At 44.8% G+C, this 20,763-nt stretch overlaps 2 protein-coding genes across 2 annotated transcripts in view; both read right to left on the bottom strand.

Moving 5' to 3' along the window:
- Positions 1 to 20,763, bottom strand: part of LOC136629133 (zinc finger protein 665-like) — a 94,375-nt gene that overhangs the window by 51,162 nt on the left and 22,450 nt on the right. The gene's annotated exons all lie outside the window — the stretch shown is intronic.
- The window catches only part of LOC136629099 (zinc finger protein 420-like), a 174,240-nt gene continuing 162,501 nt past the window's right edge, over positions 9,025 to 20,763 (bottom strand). Inside the window, exon 13 of the mRNA XM_066605232.1 lies at positions 9,025 to 11,113. Within this exon, the coding sequence (XP_066461329.1) occupies positions 9,192 to 11,113 (1,922 nt within the window). The 3' untranslated portion in view covers positions 9,025 to 9,191. The remainder of the gene's footprint in view (positions 11,114 to 20,763) is intronic.

Here is a 20,763-nt window from a genome sequence, read left to right as displayed (position 1 = left end):
ATAAGAATTTAAAAGTATTTACCATCCGGCGCGGGCGGAGAAGATCAGCTGTTCCTCACGGCCGGATCTTCATTTTCGGCCGGCGGATGAATTCCTGACGCCGGCGGCACGTCGCCGGCACGTTGCCGACGTGCCGCGCGCATGCGCCGGGCACATCCGCCGAGCCGAAGCAAGGAAGATGCGGCCGTGAGGAACAGCTGACCTTCCCCGCCCGCGCCGGATGGTAAATACTTTAAATTCCTATTTTAGGTCTCCCGCGGATCCGGACGGCTTCCATAGGCTTCAATAGAAGCCCGCGGGAGCCGTCCCCGCGGGAGACCCGCACGAAAATGGAGCATGGTCCGGATTTTTCCATGCTCCATTTTTTTTTAAATCCCTTTTATTGACGATCCGCGGGTATTTATCTACCCGCGGGTGGTCAATGCATCCCTATGGGATGCGGATCCGCATGCAGGAAATCCGCTGCGGATCCTAAATCCTATTTTGCCCGTGGACATGAGCCCTTAGGCCTCCTTCCCACGAGCGTGACGGGCTCCGCAGCGTAATATTCCGCTGTGAAGCCCGTCACGGCGCCCCCCAGAGCCCCTATACTTACCTGCGGGAGATAGCGTGAAATCGCTTCCCCGCCCACCGCCGCGCGTCACCGCCCACCGCCCTCGCGTCACCAGCCGTGTCACGTGCACGGCCGGCCGTGTCACGTGACGCGGCCGGACCGCGTCATTTGGCGTCATATGACGCTCGGCGGTGGGCGGGAAAGCGTTTTTTCACGCTATCTCCCGCTGGTTACAGCGGGAGATAGCGTGAATGGACGGCTTCCATTGACTGCAATGGAAGCCGTCAGTGCGTACAGCCCGTCCTCACCCGCAGAAAATAGAGCATGCTGCGGGTGAGGACGGGAGAAATCGCGGTGCGTAATTCCGCGCTGGAATTACGCATCGTGAGCATTGTGCTATTAGGTTCAATAGAACCTAATAGCTGCGGGCAACGCAGCGGATTTTCGCCGCGAATTACGCGGCGGAAATCCGTTCGTGGGAAGGAGGCCTTATTGTAAACCCAACCCCTAGAGAACTGCCCATTCCCTGGAAAACAGCTTAAAAACCAACACCCAGACTCCGTTTTGTCCCTCTTGCTTGTGCGAGCACCATTAAATTATTCTGGCAACATGCTTTCACCCGGTGAGCAGATGTCTTTGTGGGCATGGTTGATCCATGTAACTTTTTTCGGACGCACTATAAAAATACTATATAAGTGTGGTAACGTAGTAATCGTACTGACCCATAGAATAAAAATATTGGGTTGTTTTTGTTGCACTTTGCGCGCTGCAGAAACAGGACGCACCGAAAGATGGTGGAAAGTCTTTTTTTTTTCTCTCCGATTACAATTTTTAAAGGTTTTTCAGTAAATTATATGGTACAATAAATAGTGCCATTGCAAAATACAACTCGTCCCGCAAAAAAATAACAAGCCCTTATACAGCGACGTGGATGGATAAATAAAGGAACTATGATTTTTTAGGGAGTAGGGGGAAAAAAAGCAAAAAAGCTCCGTCACTAAGGGGTTAAAAGTGGGGATGGAAAAAAGCACAATAAAAACAAAAGTAAAACTGCTTGGCCACTAAGGGGTTAAAATGAAAAAAAAAGTACATTTGACGCAATAGCGAAAAAAACTCACGCAACTTCTGTTCTGCTTCTACTGCGTTCGTCCACGCATCCCCATAAACCTGCGCGGACAGTAGACGCCAGGATTGTTCCTTTCTGTTCTTGTCGAGGTATTCTGGGGAGTTACTGTCCCATAGGCTGGGGAAGTCCTGCATGATTGCCACAAGTTTCCCCATGTCGATCATTATGGCTTGTGGCAGGCTGGTGTCTGCTGGCTGCTCTCTGGTAGATGAGGGGACTGAAAGGACAGATCTGCAGTTGAAATGTGCCTGTGAAGCTCTGTGCTGTGTGTTGGGACGCCTCCTACCATGCCTACTTCCTGTAGTCATAGCAACCAGTGACTCCATCCGCAGCTGCACTCCGGACGTACTGCGTGAAAAAACGCACCCATTCACTTGTATTGGAGGCTTCACGCGCAGAATCCGACCCAAATTAGAACAGGTCGCAGATTTTTTCACGCGCGTGAAAAAACGCGATACACATCCGTCCGTCTGGGGACAACTGTGGATCCTCATAGGAGTATATTGGCTGCGGTCTGGGGCGGATTATGTGCCTAAAATCACGCGCTTGAAATTCTGCTCGTGTGCAGGCACCCTTAGGCCTCATGTCCACGGGGAAAATCAGATCCGCTGCAGATTCTCCATGGAGAATCTGCAGCGGGTCCCTCCTGCCCCGCGGACATGAGCGCCGAAAATAAGAATTTAAAAGTATTTACCATCCGGCGCGGGCGGAGAAGATCAGCTGTTCCTCACGGCCGGATCTTCATTTTCGGCCGGCGGATGAATTCCTGACGCCGGCGGCACGTCGCCGGCACGTCGCCGACGTGCCGCGCGCATGCGCCGGGCACATCCGCCGAGCCGAAGCAAGGAAGATGCGGCCGTGAGGAACAGCTGACCTTCCCCGCCCGCGCCGGATGGTAAATACTTTAAATTCCTATTTTAGGTCTCCCGCGGATCCGGACGGCTTCCATAGGCTTCAATAGAAGCCCGCGGGAGCCGTCCCCGCGGGAGACCCGCACGAAAATGGAGCATGGTCCGGATTTTTCCATGCTCCATTTTTTTTTAAATCCCTTTTATTGACGATCCGCGGGTATTTATCTACCCGCGGGTGGTCAATGCATCCCTATGGGATGCGGATCCGCATGCGGGAGATCCGCTGCGGATCTTAAATCATATTTTGCCCGTGGACATGAGCCCTTATAGAGGCGATCGCCCTGCATAGTAGGTAGGGCCTTATCATCTTCCCTGCAGCATAAGGTCAGTTCCACCTAGACCCATCTCCTCGAGGTCACGTTCGTGTGGGCCCCGTCCTTAGTTGCCCACACGAACATAACAGCAATGCTCTATCATAGTGATCATAGGTGTTATGGTATAAGCCCCCTACAGGGACATAAAAAGTGTAAAATAAACATAAAAATAGTGTAAAGAAAAATAAATTGTAAAAAAAAAATATTATACAGACCCTTTTTTAGTATAAAAAGTAAAAATTAAAATCCCACATATTTGATATCGTCGTATCTATAATAATTGAACATACTTTGTATCCTGCATTGCAAAAAGTGTAAAAAAGCAACACTAAAAGTAAAGTGCTTATTCTTTTCATATTGTCTCCCAAAAAATTCAACAGTGGTCAAAAAAGCTTAATGTAGCCCAAAATAGTACCGGAAACATTAAAAGTTTTAGATTATAGTCTATGTACCCAAAAATGGCACCAATAAAAACTACAGTTTTGTATGCAAAAAAACAAGCCCTCATGTGGCCATGTTGTCAGAAAGGTAAAAGAGTTATGCCTTTTAAAAAGTGAAGACAAAAATCGTTGCCTTATGCCCAAAATAGGCCATGTCCTTGAAGGGTTAACAAACCCCCTTCCTCTTCTCATGAGCTATACATACTACCAATTCACACTAACTATATAAACTAATACAGTAAAACCCCCGAGCACATATATCTTAATTATTGGACTTTGCACTTTACTCAGCTGTTTCTGAGGAAGGGTCTGTGTTTCCGAAACTTGTCAATACTGACTGTTTTAATTAAATCAATAAAGGAGAATTATGTTAATTCTGTTGTTTCAAAAATGTTCTTGGTGAAAAGGGTTCTGCCTTAAGTCTACAAATATTAATCACATGGAAACATTTATCAGCTTTGGTATAAAATATCAGACTTTATATATACAGGATTAAAAACTTTGGGGTGCACAACCCATTAAGACCAACTGCCTATGCCTTTCAAACTCAGGTGAGCTCTTATGCGGGCACAACCGGAGGAATAAAGAACTTCAAAAGGGATTAATGAAACACCTTATGTACCCTCCCAGAACCTGGTAAATCCAACTCATAGGTAAGAGTTCACTCGCGTTATGGCAAAGCTAGCAATAAAACCAAGGGGAGCTTTAATTTTAATTTCTTCGTGGACAGATAAACTTTCTGACCGACCTCACATAGCTCTGAAACAGTGGACCTTTTATAACTACTTAGGCCTCCTTCCCACGAACGGATTTACGTCGCGTAATTCGTGGCAAAAATCCACTGCGTTGCCCGCTGCTATTAGGTTCTATTGAACCTAATAGCATAATGCTCACGATGCGGAATTCCATCGCGGAATTCCGCACCGTGAAATCTCCCGTCCTCACCCGCAGCATGCTCTATTTGCCGCGGGTGTACGCGCTGACGGCTTCCATTGCAGTCAATGGAAGCCGTCCGTTCACGCTATCTCCCGCTGTAACACAGCGGAAGATAGCGTGAAAACGCTTTCCCGCCTACCGCCGCCGCGTCACGTAACACGGCCGGCGCGTCACGTAACACGGCCGGCGCGTCACGTAACGCGGTGGCGGGCGGGGACGCGTCTTCACGCTATCTTCCGCTGGTAAGTATGGGGTCTCTGGGGGGCGCCGTGACGGGCTTCGCCGTGGAATATTCCGCGGCAGAGCCCGTCACGCTCGTGTGAAGCCGGCCTAAGTTGCATACTACCACTTGCTTTCTCAAGGTTCTTGTGCACACCATTCCAGACCTCCCGCAACTCACTAGTAACAACATCAACTGCAGGACAAACTGTAGGTACTTGAATGGAAGTCAGGAACCAGGGATGCCGACCGAAATTCGGCCACGAATTGCACCCCCGATCCGAAACTATATTGACCGGTATTCCGTGCAATCTTATAATCTCTCTAATGAAAATCTTCACTAATTCAGCGGCAGATGGTAATTTTTTCAAAGCAACGAAATGGGCCATTTTCGAGAATCTGTCAACAACTACCAAAATGGTGGAACAACCTTGTGACAAAGGCACGGCCGTTACAAAGTCCATGGACACGTGCGACCATGGTTTATCAGGTACTGGCAATGGCCTTAACAGTTCCTCAGGGCTCTTATGGCAATTCTTGCCACATACACAAGCTGAACACCGATTTACTAACTCCCGGACCTCCCATGCCATGCCAGGCCACCAGTAGATTCGGGAACATAGCTCAAGAGTCCCCTGAACCCCGGATGCCCTGCAAAAATGGACGAATGAGATTCTTCCATAACCAACCACCGCAGAGACATCGGTACAAAGAACTTCCGGCCATAACCCCTTCCGGAGCTTCTAGCTGATATTCCTGAAGCTCAGCCAGAAGGTTCTGTGTCAGAACTGCCACCACAACACCGGGAGGGAGGAAGTATTCTAGAGAAGATTCCCCAACCTCTGGAGTCCCGAAACTGCAGGAGAGGGCATCAGCCTTCACATTTTTATCACCGCCTGGTAAGGGACTGTAAAATTGAATCCCGAGAAGAGAAGCACCCACCTGACTTGCTGTGCATTGAGCTGCTTAGCATTCTCAAGATACACTAAGTTCTTGTGATTGGTGAAGACCATCCCCTGGTGTTGGCCCCCCTCCAGAAGATGACGCCACTCCTCAAATGCCCATTTTATTGCTAACAATTCCCTGTTCCCAACATCATAGTTGCGCTCGGCGCTACTGAACTTATGGAAAAGAAGGCGCGTGGACTAAAGCCTGAGAGACCCTCTACTTCCTGGGAGAGGACTGCACCGACCCCAACTTCAGAAGTGTTTACCTCCACAAAAAAAGGCTTCTGAGGGTCCGGCTGAGCAAGCATTGGCATGGTGGAAAAATCCCTCTTAAGTTGCTCAAATGCCTCTGAAGCTTCCGGAGACCAAAACGTAACGTCCGCTTCTCCCTTGTCTGACTCCATCCACACATCATTTGGAGTGATGATATACCCAATAAATGACACACGTTTGACTCTGAATGAGTACTTCTCCAATTTAACATACAATTGGTACTCCCGTAGCTGCTCTAACACTAAATGGAGATGTCAATCCTACAATCCCATTTGTGGTGTGGGGGCAATCCCTCAGAAAGCTTTTTAGAAAACGCCTCTTGAAAATTCCATAAATAGTCTGGAAAACTAATCGTATCTGTGGAGCACAATGTAACAGGCACTAGATGATCCTGACAGCACCCTCCCCACCGAACTAGCTCCAGAGTAGTGCAATCGAACTGAGGATTGTGCGTCCTTAGTCACGGCAATCCCAACACGATATCCACGGACATCTCCTCCATGACCAGGAATGAAATATCCTCCGAATGTAATGCGCCCTCCATGAACTGAAGTTTTGGTGTCCTCCAACGCACAACCCCAGAAGACAGAGGAGTTGCATCAATACTGGTAAAGTGCATCGGCAAACCTAATGTGGTAAAACTTGACAACAGTGGTCTTACAAACTGCAAATGGATAAGGTTCGCGGCCGACCCAGAATCTATAAATGCCTGTCCTACCCTGTGAAAAAGCCTTGTTAGATACACTACAAGGCACCAATAATTTAGGGAGTACCTGACCTCCTAGATGACGAGCTGAAGTTTTCCTGCTTCTTTTGTAGCTGCCCTTCCCTGGCAGCATGCGATGCGATGACCAGCCTTGCCGCAGTAAAAGCAGAGTTGGTTAGAACCCCAGGACTTAATAGGTCCACTTCCATACCATCATCTCTGGAAGTTGACACTGGGTTACAGGCTGTAGCCACCCAGCCAGAGACTTGACATCACGTTCTTGATGGGCCTCTAGCTTAGCATCCCTTCTAAACCTGAATCTACGATCCGCTCTGCGTGCCAATTCTATAGCTTGATTCACGGTGGATGGTAATGGATGGGACAGCAATAGATCTTTTATAGTGTTGGATAAGCCTACCAAAAATAAATCTTTGAGCGCAGTCGTTCCATGCAGATTCGCCAGAATACTGCCTGAAACTGGAGCAATATTCTTCTGACTGCCGGCCCTGGCATAAAGCCAACAACTTACTGACTGCATAACCCACAAGATCATCAAAAATATTCCCGAGCTCAAGAAAAAAAGAATCTACCTACTGCAGGCAAGCGGAATCAGACGGTAAAGAATAGGCCCATGACTGAGGCCCTTTTCTGAGCAATGACATAACAATCCCTACCCGTTGGGACTCAGACCCAGAGGAATGAGGCTGCAAGCAGAAAAACAACTTACAAGCCTCCCGGAAGACAAAGAATTTTTTCCTGTCCCCCCAAAACACCTCGGGTAATGTGTATTTAGGTTCTGGGCCAGCAAGACTCATGTACCAAAAGTTTCCTGTGCCAATCACCTGCCCAGGAGGAAAAATTTACCCTGCAATTGCTATAATGTTCAAAGAACACATATTGCCTGAATGACATCACAACTTTTCATCTTAAACCATTCAGTATGTCTTCTTCTTTATACATTATAGCCATTTAAAGGGGTCAATCCTCCCACTCAGGTAGGTGATTGGCACAGAAAACCTTTCCTACGTCTTACTGGATTAAGTAGATGTATGTCCGGGTTCTGTTAGGCTTGAAGTCTAAGTAAGATCCTATGTATTCCTGTTGGCAGTATCTATCGGATATGTAAATGTTTGACCCCAATATGGACTATTATATCTTAGCAGCTTTCCCAAGTTGTCACTTATGTATAAAACTCTTGGCTCTCTTGAAATCTGTTAAGAGCTCATCTGAGTGTGGAACATGTAGGGGGGTTGTTTTATTAGGCTGTGCGCCCCACGTTGTATAGTCCCATATAAAGAAAGTCGGATATGTTACACTGAAGTTGTAGAACCTTTCCCATGTGATCACAGCTGTATATTACTGTGTGCGACTCTTCCTAGTATATGACCCTATAGTGATGAGATGTAGGGGAGATGCCCTTGCTGGGCTCAGTGGTGGAATACGGTTCTTATAGTTATCATCTATGAAAGGGTCATTCTCAAAACCCAAAAATGTCCTAACAAACTCCACAAAGTCCGGGATCTGCAGTGATTCTCCCCTCCCTACTTATACACATAATGGGTACCAGCTCTCCCTCATCTCCATCAGTTCTGAGGAAACATCACCTAAAGGAAGAAGAAAGATCGGCCCAAATACAAACATGTAAGTTATGATCTGGATTACGGTTTTCTCCAGCAGGTTTCGGGGTATTTTGTAGCTTCCTAATTGTGTAGAAGCAGTATGCGCACACTGACCAGGTCAAACACGAGGTATCAGTCTCATGCTCAAAATGGCTCTCTGCCCAGAAACAGCCAGACAGGGCCTTTTATTGAAAAGGATAACACCTGCCCTTTATGGGCGTTTAACAGATTACATCAGTAACATATATGATTCTCATTTGTCGGATCATATAGAATCCCCCCCCCCCCCCCCTTCCTGCCCACCTTCTCTCAAGTCCAATGTATAAGCAAGTCTTTGTCTCACAAACATGTGCTCAAAACTGAAACTGGAAGTACATATCTCTTTGTTCAAGAAGATTCTGTGTGGGGGATGGGGAGGACTGGGAAAACACTCAAGCAATAACATATAACACTGTGATTTAACTCTTTCCTTATGCAGCAGAGTTTCACATTAGGCTGAAGTCACAAAACACACATAATACGTCTAGTTTAGTACAAATCGATAGACATTTTATACTAACTAATCATCATGTCTATCACAGTTATACAAGTAAACTTTTATAAACAGTTAGAAACAAGTTTAGAGGCGCAGTTATATGTATCTGTGTGAAATACTCTATGTACACGGCTGATATAAAGGTGGGATATCTGGATAGTATTTGTTTCTAGATAATGGATGTTTATCAGTAATTACATACATTTCTTATTCATCACTTACTGCTCTAAATTGCTTCCCTTTTCTTGTGTATGATAGGTCACTTTACTTTTTACCTTTTTTGTATGGTTTGACAAAATCGGTTTAAGGGCTCTTGCCCACTAGCGTTTTTTTTCTGTGAGATTCGCAGCGTTTTTTTTTTCTGCAGGGGTCTTTGGGCTATGGGAGTTGTAAAGCTAAAATCGCGATTTCGCGGTAAATCGCGATTTTAACATTACAAGTCCCATAGACCCCCTGTAGAAAAAAAAACCCAGCGAATTTCGCAGTGAAAAAAAACTCTAGTGGGTAGGAGCCCTAAAGAAGTAGCTTCTTTTCTCTGTGAACTTTTTGATGTTGCAGTAAATGTGATTTGCGAGTAAAACATTTCCAACATTCTGAACATGAAATCGGCTTCTATCCTGTGTGAGTTCTCTGATGTCGAACAAGGGCTGATTTCTGTGTAAAGCATTTCCCACATTCTGAACAAGAAAACGGCTTCTCCCCTGTGTGACTTCTCTGATGTTGAACCAGGGCTGATTTCTGTGTAAAACATTTCCCACATTCTGAACAAGAAAACGGCTTCTCTCCTGTGTGAGTTCTCTGATGTTTAACAAGGGCTGATTTCACTGTAAAACATTTCCCACATTCTGAACATACAAACGGCTTCTCCCCTGTGTGAGTTCTCTGATGTTTAACAAGGGCTGATTTCACTGTAAAACATTTCCCACATTCTGAACATACAAACGGCTTCTCCCCTGTGTGAGTTCTCTGATGTTCAACTAGGGATGATTTCTGTGTAAAACATTTCCCACATTCTGAACAAGAAAACGGCTTCTCTCCTGTGTGAATTCTCTGATGTTCAACCAGGGATGATTTCTGTGTAAAACATTTCCCACATTCTGAACAAGAAAATGGCTTCTCTTCTGTGTGAATTCTCTGATGTTGAACTAATTTTTCTTTTCCTGCAAAACATTTCCCACATTCTGAACAAGAAAACGGCTTCTCTCCTGTGTGACTTCTCTGATGTTTAACAAGGTCTGATTTCACTGTAAAACATTTCCCACATTCTGAACAAAAAAACGGCTTCTCTCCTGTGTGAGTTCTCTGATGTTTAACAAGGGCTGATTTCACTGTAAAACATTTCCCACATTCTGAACAAGAAAACAGCTTGTCTCCTGTGTGAATTCTCAGATGTTGAACAAAGGCTGATTTCACTGTAAAACATTTCCCACATTCTGAACAAGAAAACGGCTTCTCTCCTGTGTGAGTTCTGTGATGTTTAACAAGGGCTGATTTCTCTGTAAAACATTTCCCACATTCTGAACATACAAACGGCTTCTCCCCTGTGTGACTTCTCTGATGTTGAACCAGGGATGATTTCTGTGTAAAACATTTCCCACATTCTGAACAAGAAAACGGCTTCTCTCCTGTGTGACTTCTCTGATGTTGAACAAGGGCTACTTTCTGTATAAAACATTTCCCACATTCTGAACAAGAAAATGGCCTCTCTCCTGTGTGACTTCTCTGATGTTGAACAAGCACTGATTTTCCTGCAAAACATTTCCCACATTCTGAACAAGAATATGGCTTCTCTCCTGTGTGACTTCTCTGATGTTGAACAAGGGCTGATTTCTCTGTAAAACATTTCCCACATTCTGAACAAGAAAATGGACTCTCTCCTGTGTGAATTCTCTGATGTTGAACAAGGACTGATTTTCCTGCAAAACATTTCCCACATTCTGAACAAGAAAACGGCTTCTGTCCTGTGTGATTTCTCTGATGCTGAACAAGGGCTGATTTCTCTGTAAAACGTTTCCCACATTCTGAACGTACAAACGGCTTCTCCCCTGTGTGACTTTTGTGATGAGTAACAAGGCTTGATGTCTGTGTAAAACATTTCCCACACTCTGAACAAGAAAATGGCTTCTGTGCTGTGTGAATTCTCTGATGTTGAACTAGCTTTTCTTTTACTACAAAACATTTCCAACATTCTGAACAAGAAAACCGCTTCTCTCTTGTGTGAATTCTCTGATGTTTAACAAGGCCTGATTTCTGTGTAAAACATTTCCCACATTCTGAACATGAATACGGCTTCTCCCCTGTGTGAGCTCTTTGCTGTTCTCCCCTTCTGAGACATATTTCCTGCTTATCAATCTGTGATGGATCAGAAGATGGGACTTGTAGAAGAGGATTAGATGATGTATCTTTGCTGTGAAGGGCTGAGGAGATATCTGGGATAATGGCAGGTTCTTCATATGTTTCTTGTGTGATACCACAATTCTCTGCTTTACAATATGCAGGTATCAGATCTCCCTCTGAGCTCCCGGTACCGTCATCTGCCAAGAATAAAGCAGATTATGGTTTACTACTATGAACTTTATTTTAAAATATCAGCATAATTTATAAGTCATGTAGCAAAATGTAATCATCATCTAAGGGTGCTTTTACACAGCCTGACAGCCACTAGAGTAATCACTGAAAAGAGCCATTACGGATGACTGTCAGCCCATGTAAACACGGGTCCTGACAGAGCAAGTGAAGTTACTTGGTTTGCAACTCACTTAAAGACCAAGTGATTGTCAGTGCAGAAAACATCACCAAAAACTACAGATGTGAATCAGGACTTACAAGGAACTAATTCTGGTGTCCATCAAAAACATGGGGGCCCGGGGGTATCCAGAAAAGGGTCATGAAAACTAACTTGCAGCAGAGTCCTCCACAAGGCTCGGTTTCGGTCCCCGGTAGATCTATAAGCCCAAGCTACAGAAATAGTATATTCCATACAGATGGAGTTCGGCCATTTCTGTACGTTGATCAGTTTCTGTTTTTCCATAAAGAACTCATATAAAATCTCCCATGAAGCCGGATGTCAGTAACACACGGTGTACAGCAAATATAGAACTGCTCATCTATAAGACAGCTTAGTACATATAATTCTATATGCTGTCACATCAGACCAGGGCAGGACGGGGCAGGGAGGTATGTGACATCCGGGCGTGCTCTCCTCCCCCCACCACATGTTTACTGCCACCTAGTTTGCCCCACAATGAAAGGCACGGCGGCTGCTACTAGTGCTGACAGTCGTACTCCCAGTACTGCTGTGTCCCACTCTCTCACAGGCTGACAGTGTGACCTCCTTCCTCCCTCCCGGGCTCCAGCATTCACTCTAGTCTGAGTGATCATGCCAGGGGAAAGAAGTGAGGTAAAGCTGCGAGTCTGTGAGAGAGATGATGGGGGTTGTTTGGGGGACATTGGAGGATAATGGAGCCACTTGGAGATGGACATGAATGATATGGAATGACATCTTTTGGTGTTTATAGTTTCATCTGGGTCCTGTAGGACTCTAGTTACACCACTCATTGGGGGCACAGAGGCAGGTCACAAAACAGATTGAAGCTACAGACTGGGGGTTATATTACTAACTGAGCCCACAGCAGAGGGCACTATTACATAAAGTGGAATCACAATAGGGGGCACTATTACTTAGTGGGACCACAGTGGGCATATTATTGGGGTGGGGGAGCACTGAGACGCTCACTAGTGGTTGTAACCGCAGCTTGATGGAGAGAGTTGGCTGAAGCAAGTTTGGGCTGCAAGAAGCCTTAGTAGCAGTCTGGGACCAGAGAGAAGAACATATCATACATACTATACTCATGGGCCTGTGATATTACCCTGCCCCCAGGCTAAAGTATGCCAGCCAGCCCCTGGCCATTACACAGAGCTGCCATGAGATATATTGGGCTCCCATATTTTGAGATTATTGAGAGCCCCAGGGGACGGGTGGGGGATGGTGTTGGAGTCTTTAGTGGGAGGTGGGGAGCAGAATGGCCAGCAGGAATCAAAGAGACCTGTCATTGACCACAGGGGGGGGCTCCTTAAAGGGATCCAACCCCTCGGGATATAATTCCTACTGCTAGTGTGCAGAGTGCTGGCGATCACTGACTTGGCTCAGGACATATTGATATCTTTATTGACAGGCAGGCAGCAGCCAGCGGTCAGTGGGGACCTCTGTAACCATTTATCCTGCCCTGATGGCGGTCCGGCCATTAGACTCTTCCCGATCCTGAACAAACTCTTTGGAGCCGTTAGAAAACACATCTGTAAGCCGTTACTTTATCTCCAACCCCCTTATAATCGGCTGAGACGTCATATTAGGATGAAACTACTCGGAATCTGTTTCCCAATTGTGCCCATTTATGGCAACTGGAAGAGTATTACGGTGAGATCACACACTGCGGGATTGTATAATCTACAGTACAATGTAAGGGAGTGGGATTCTAAGAAACCGCATTCACTCCCAGCTGAGAGATAAGATGTGACACCGGAAATAGGATTTATCTGGTCGGCCATATTCAGATGGCTGAGTGTGAGTTGTGCTGAGAACTCCAATTGGATATCACATGGACACATATGGACTGTGTGCTGCCCCATGCTGGCCGGCAGTAGACATTACATGTCTGATTCTGGTCAGTGAATCAAACCAGAATAGGACATGCTGTGAACCACATGAAAAACATGTTAATGTTAATACCCCAATTGGCTATAAAGAGTATAAGTGCGATCTACGTAATACATGGACAGGCGTCAGATGGGAAATAGTGGCTGTCTGAGTGGGATCTTCATGATGATCAGCACCTCGGTGTCTTCCTGCCAAGTCTCTGGTGAGCGACATCCCTGACACTCCAGCACTAAACTACATCCTCTAAAGAATCCTCTGTTCTTTGGGTCTATGTCTGCACATTCTGGATTCTGTTATCGGGGTCTTTGCCTCCATCTTCGGTATTGTGTTAGCACACAGCAGCTTGACATCAGTCTAATAGGAATTAATGGTTCCTTAAAACCCTTTTACATGTCCTGATTATCAGGCGCGAACATTCGTACATCTGATCGTCAGGTTATGAAAAAGGGACATCCCTGAGCGGACATACTAGTGACGCTCGCTTATCAGCTGATCGATGATTTTCAGCTTTACATCTCTCCATATTACTGAGGAGATGACCAGCCGGCCTATGTGCATCAGCCATCAGACTAAAGATCATTCATTCTCATAGCAGTAATTCTTGGCCCGTGTAAAACAAAAAGTAAACCACCAGCGACTGACCTGCCTACCGATCAGCGCTGGTTACATCAGAGCAAGAGTTGGTCAGTGTAAAAGAACCCTCAGTCCCAGAACTGGAAAACCATTTCTCCCTCATCAGTACAGACATCATATAATGAATAGTAGTTCCCGCTCACATAGGTGTGTTTCATGTCCGTACCATAAATGCCCATCATGTGTTATCACCTATAATGGTATCACATGTCAGCCATATTTAGTTTGTATTCTGGCTGAATGGGGGAATATATAGCGGAAACTGACAGACCACAGAGCTTATAAATCTACATAACTATCAGCAGCCGCTGACCGAGGAGAATCTGTGACTCTTCTCTGCTGTATTTAGTGGTTACTACTCACCTGGGCGATTACTTGTAGGAATCTCCTCTTTACACCGCTGATCGCCCCTCACATTTGTCTCTGTAGTATTAATATTAATATTGGTCAGATCTTCATCCTGATACAAAAGCTGTGAGACAAATATTGTAGAAAGTCAGCAGACGGTTGGATAAGTCGTGTGGAAGGTTTTACATGACCAGAAAAGATCATTAATCATCATGATGACCAAAAATAACCTGACAGGAGTAGTTATCAGTCATGTCACAGTAGATGCGGTTTTTAGGCTAGAATTGCTCCTTAGAGGGATTCCGTCACCAAATTCATGCATTTTGGCTTGGAACTGAACTACGTGTCATGGAGGGGGGCTGTGCTCGCCTCTCCCAGCATGCAGACTTAAGGCCTATTTACACTGGACAAGTCTCGGGCAAATGATGCCCGACACTCGTCCCTGTGTCTCAGCGCTCCCGTGCTCCTGCACCGGAGCTAGCACAGCTGGCTCGCACACAAAGTGGCCAGCAGGGGGCGGGGCAGTGCAGGAGATTTCTCTCCTCTCGCTCCCCCGATCCTCTCCATTGAGATACACAGCGGCTGTTCGCTATTGAACGGCGGCTGTTTATATTGCACGATGAGCTTCATCGCTCATCCTTTATGCAGCAAACAGGGGGATCCATTTTGGGGTGAAAGTCTTCATTCATGTGTGTGCTGTACAAAGAAAACAGCTTTTAAATTGACACAATTGTCAAATAAATGGAAATCGGAATTATTTCCTTCTGCTTTGCTTCGATTCATTCAAAAACTGTGGGGTCAAAATATGCAGTACACCCCTAGAGGAATTCAATAAGGAGTCTAGTTTTCAAAATAGGGTCACTTGTGGGGGTTCTCTATCATTTAACCCCTTGAGTGGCACGCCCAGAAATTTTCCGGGACGAGTTACACTGCTCATAGTGATATAGCCTGGAAGATTTCCGGGCTGTGTATCACTATGGGAGCTGCAGAGCACAATGCCACAAGCTGTGGCAGTGTGCTCTGCCTGCACAGTCCCACAGAGAACAAAGCAAGGGCTTTGAAAAACCAGCAGAAGATATTGCCGATATGCCGACAATCTCCTGCTTCTAAGTCTCCTGCTTTGTTTATAGGTCGCCATAGAGACCATCGGCTTGTCAGAAGCAAGCCGATGGTCTCTGTGGCAGGGAGAGCTGGTGGTTAGCTGTCAGAGGACAGCTAGGTACCTGCTCTTACAGCAGAGATCAGAGAAAACCTCTGATCTCTGCTGTGTTAACCCTTTACATGCTGCAGTCTATGTGACTGCAGCATGTAAAGGGCTGTCACTGCAGCATGTAAAGGGCTGTCACCATCGGACCCCCGGAAAGTGATCAGAAAAATAAAAAAACACGTGTCTCCCTTTACTTTGTAAAAAATGTAAAATAAAATCACACGTGTGGTATCCGTGCGTCGTAATGACCCAGAGGAGGACGTTGGTATATTTTTTAACCCCTTAATGACACGGCCCCTTTTTCTCTTTTTCCCCCCATTTCTTTTTTTCCTCCCCCTGTTTAAAAAATCATAACTGCTTTATTTATCCATCGCCGTCGCTGTTTGAGGGCTTGTTTTTTGCGGGACGAGTTGTATTTTTCAATGGTGCTATTTAAAGTACCATATAATGTACTAAAAACCGTTTACAAAATTCTAAGTGGAGTAAAATGAAAACAAAATGACATTCCGCCATCTTTCGGTGCGTCTTGTTTCTACGGCGCACAAAATGCAACAAAAATGACCTGATAACTTTATTCTATGGGTCGGTACGATTACTACGATACCAAACTTGTATAGTTTTGTTTTTTGCTGTAGTACTTCTATTTTTTTCAAAGACATTTAATTTTTTAAAATTATCTTATGCTGCACCTTCTGCGCACAATAACTTTTTTATTTTTCTGTCGACGTAGTTAAGTGAGGGCTCATTTTTTGCGGGATGTTCTGTAGTTTACGATGGTACCAATGAGGAATACCTACGACTTTTTGTTCGCTTTTTATTGCATTTTTTCTGGGAAACAGAGTGACTGAAAAAGTGCATTTGTGGCGTTCTTTATTTTTTTTTCGGACTACGTTCACTGTGCAGGTTAAATAATGCACTACTTTGATAAATCGGATATTTATGGTCACGGCGATACCAAATTTGTATTTTTCTTTTAGGATTTAGATTTTTTTATTATAGATATGGCAAAAGGAGGGTGATTTAAACTTTTATTACTTTTTTTTTTTTTTTAAAGTGTGAAAAAGTCATGAAAAAGAAAAAGAACTATTACAATTTGGATAATCATACCGGCATGTAGAATTAAATAGTTTTTTAACCCTTTCCAATCCAATTTGTATTCTGGTTTTCCTAGGGGGCTTACTCTTTTTCTGCTGTTATACAACGGCGCTATATGCTGGCTAAATCTAGTACTGCATGAGGCGACACGTTGGATAGGCTCTGACAGCAGAGAGGCTGGCAATATACAGTAAGAGAACCCCGACGGACGTCTTCCAACATCAGATCTGTACAGCCTTAAATCATAATGTCTTCAGATGTCAGACAGTGGATTGGAAAGGGTTAATTGACACAATTGTTAAATAAATGAAAATCTGAATTTTTCCTTCTGCTTTGCTTCGATTCATTCAAAAACTGTGGGGTTAAAATACGCAGTACACCCCTAGAGGAATTCAATAAGGAGTCTAGTTTTCAAAATAGGGTCACTTGTGGGGGTTCTCTATCATTTTAGCCGCTCAAGAGCCATACAAGTGTGCAATGGGGCCTAAAACACCTTCAAGCAAAATGTCTGTTCTGAAAGCCACCAGCTGCTCATTTTGGTTTGGGCCCCGTTGTGCATACAAACAGAAGTTTAGGGCCACGATGGGTAGCTTTCTGAACACAGGACAAACAGGGGGATCCATTTTGGGGTGTAAATTCTAATTTTCATGTGCATTATAGAAAAAAAAAATCTTCCTGTAAAATGACTGTATTTTTGCTCCTCTACTTTGTATTAACTCCCGAAAAAAACCCTGTGGGATCAAAATACTCCAGACCCCCTCAGTGAATACATTAAGTGGTGTAGTTTTTAAAATAGGGTCATTTGTGGGGGGTTTCTATCATTCTGACACCTATGAGCCTTTACAATCTTGGCTTGGGGCAGGAAAACAAAGTGTTCCTCAAAATGTTGATAATCAATGTTAAATTTGTACGTCTCCTAAAGGGTTAAAAAAAAAACCTGAAAGCTTTTCAAATATGAGTCCAGAATAAAGCAAACAGGTGGAAATGTATATCCTACCAAATATTTGAATAGTATTTTTACACATATGTGATATATTACAATGGAAAATGTGAACATTTTTTAAATTTTTCCCAATTTTGGAGCTTTTAATAAACACAAATTCTATCAGACTATTTCCACCACCTAAACGAAGTACAACATGTGGCAAAAAACAATGTCAGAATCACTTGGATATGCAAAACCTTTACGGAGTTATTCTATGTTAAAGTGACACATGTCAGATTTTCAAAATTTGGCCAGGTCATTAAGGTGCAAACAGGCTTGAAAATCTCACATGGAGGTGTGGATATAATCAAGAGTGGCAGGACGAACTCTGTCTAGATTTTGGGTACAATAAACCTAATTGGCCAACGGTTGCTCTTCCTCAGTCTCAATATTCAGCCTTCACCCCCATATGTTGGAGAGTTCCCAGTCTACAAATACAGCAAGTTCCACAGGGCGACGGAGACAATACAGCAGTCAGACAGTTACTACCTACTTTAAGCCACAGTCAAACAAAGGACCTGCAAAGGCACATAGACCAATTTTCCCTGAATTGAAGCTCATGGTGAAAATCATGGCAGATCGACTTGCTACCATAATGCCACAATTGATTTCCCCTTTGCAATCTGGCTTTGTGAAGGGAAGACCGGCTATCACTAATACAAGAAAAACTCTGACAATCCTCGATGAGATTAAAATGAACCCATCAGATCCCCCCTCTGCGGCTCTGCTCACAACAGATGCCGAAAAGACATTTGACCACGTCTCCTGGGTTAGACGCAGTGATGGATAGGATGGGGTTTAAGGGCCCCTTTGTTCTTATTTATGGAATCTGTATGCCTCTCCACAGGCCCAAATATACACCCCCGGATTTCTTTCACCAAGCTTCCCTTTGCAGAAGCGCACCAGGCAGGGGTGCCCCCTCTCCCCATTGTTATTTAATATCGCTATAGAACCATTGGTGCATATGCTGGAGGGGAGTAGAGAGATGGAGGGCATCCAGATTCGTAATGAGACTGTTAAAACTATGTTTGCGGATGATATTTTATTGGCACTCGCACGGCCACATAGAGACTTGCTGAAGGTTTTTGATTTACTCGAATCATTTGGGGGACAATCAGGTTTCAAGGTTAACACTACAAAGTGTGAAGTTCTGGATATTTCACCGCGGGGTAGAGCAAATAACATAGATACTAGAAGAGTCCCTGTCACCAGGGGCGTAACTATAGAGGGTGCAGGGGATGCGGTTGCACCCGGGCCTAGGAGCCTTAGGGGGCCCATAAGGCCCAGTACTATGAATAAAGCATTAAACTTGGGGGCCCTGTTACAGGTTTTGCATTGAGGCCCAGAAGCTTCAAGTTAGGTCTCTGTGCAGCATGGTTTAGGTACGGGTACGGGTACAGATACAGCTAGAGGGGGGGCCCCAGCTCACATTTTGCATCAGGGCCCCTGAGCCTTTAGTTACGCCCCTGCCTGTCACCGTAGCAAAGACCACTATTAAACATCTAGGAGTAAACATAGGTAAGAGCCCCGAAAGCTTATAAAAGGTGAACTACCCCCCAATCATACACAAAATTGCAAACAGACTTAACAGATGGAATAGTCTCCTGCTATCATTATTGGGGCGCTTCCATTTCATCAAGATGCTCAGTATCCCGAAGCTTCTCTATCCTTTACAAACTATCCCACTCTTGTTACACAGACAGGATTTGGGAAAGTTATACTCCGCATTCTCAGCGTTTATTTGGTCCCACAAACACCCATGTATCACTTTCAAGTCTAATTCTGACTTTTTGCACGGTATCTGGCACTGCCCCAAAATAAAAATGTTTTGGGCTGATACTCGAGACCTTGTGTGTGAGATTGGGGGGCAGACAATACAGCTAACACCACAAGTTTGCGTGTTTCACTCTCTTTGTGACCAGACAAGGAGCTCTAATATGACACACACTATTCTTAGAATGGGTAAAAGATGCTTGTTGGCAAACTGGCTGCTAGCCAAACCCCCGGCGGTGGCGGATATCCTGCAACAGGTAAGATATATTTTAAGAATAGAAAGATTGGAGATGGAGAGATGTGCAGAATCTCAAGCCACAACATTCTTTAAATCACGATTTTCGAGTACCTGGCTACTCGGGTGAAAAATTTCGGGGGGCGCCGGGGTTGAGCGGGGGGGGGGGGGGGGGGGTTGCAGAGGGGAGTGGGGGGGAGAGAGAGAGAGCTCCCCCCTTCCCCCCTGTTCCCCACTGCTACCCCCCCCCCCCCCCGCTCTACCACGGCGCCCCCCTGAATCTTTTACCCCGAGTAGCCAGGTACGAGAAATCACCCTTAACGAGTACGTTCGCTCATCTCTAGAAATGAACCCTAGACATAAACCTTATATATGTAAATGTGTACAAGTAGGAATTTGTTACATTGTTGTGAGATATGTTCATTTTGTTAATATCAAAATGACAACTAAAAAGTTTTAAAAAACAAAAGCAGAGGACCTGTAGGGCCATCGGGTCAAATCCCCTCCATGCAGGATTCATGACATCATCCCTGACAGATGTCTCTCTGGCCTCAGTTTGAAGGCTTCCATCAAAGTAGAACTCACCCCCTCCCATGGTAGCCTGCCCCACTCATTCATCACCCTCACTATCAAAAAGTTTCTTCTAATATCCAATCTGTGTCTCCATCCTTTCAGTTTCATCCCATTGCTTCTAATCCTTTGGAATCCTCTTTCTCTCTCTTCAGTTAGCTATCCCTCCTAGCTTTGTCGATGACACATTTGATCTGTTTGCCCTCAGTTACCTCCTCTAGATCTACTTTTATACATCGGTACATGCAGCCTGAGGAGAATCTAACGCTCCTCTATGTGTATACATATTTTATTCCTCGGTTCCTCTAAAAGTAACCGCGACTACATAAAATTTTCTCTGCAAGCAAAATATAAAACACCTGTATCAAATTAACTTGGACGAAGCCGGGTAAATCAGTCATTTATAAAAATGTTGAAAAACACTGGGACTAGGACAGTGCCTTGTGGCACCCAACTTGAGACATTCTTCTAATGGGAGGTGCAGCCATTTATGACCACTCTTTGAGTGTGATCACTCAGCTAGTTGTGAATCCACCTAACATTTGCCTTGTTCATCCTCTAGTTGCTCATTTTTTTCAATAAGCACAGTATAAGATACTTTGTCAAATGCTTTACAAAAGTCAAGATATACTTTATCTACCGCATTTTCCTGATTAGCCCAGTCAGTTATTGTGTCATAGA

The sequence above is a fragment of the Eleutherodactylus coqui genome, chromosome 5, assembly GCF_035609145.1.
Source record: "Eleutherodactylus coqui strain aEleCoq1 chromosome 5, aEleCoq1.hap1, whole genome shotgun sequence".
Taxonomy (NCBI): domain Eukaryota; kingdom Metazoa; phylum Chordata; class Amphibia; order Anura; family Eleutherodactylidae; genus Eleutherodactylus; species Eleutherodactylus coqui.
The sequence above is the reverse complement of the archived record's forward strand: the minus strand, read 5'-3'. Positions and strand labels throughout refer to the sequence as shown.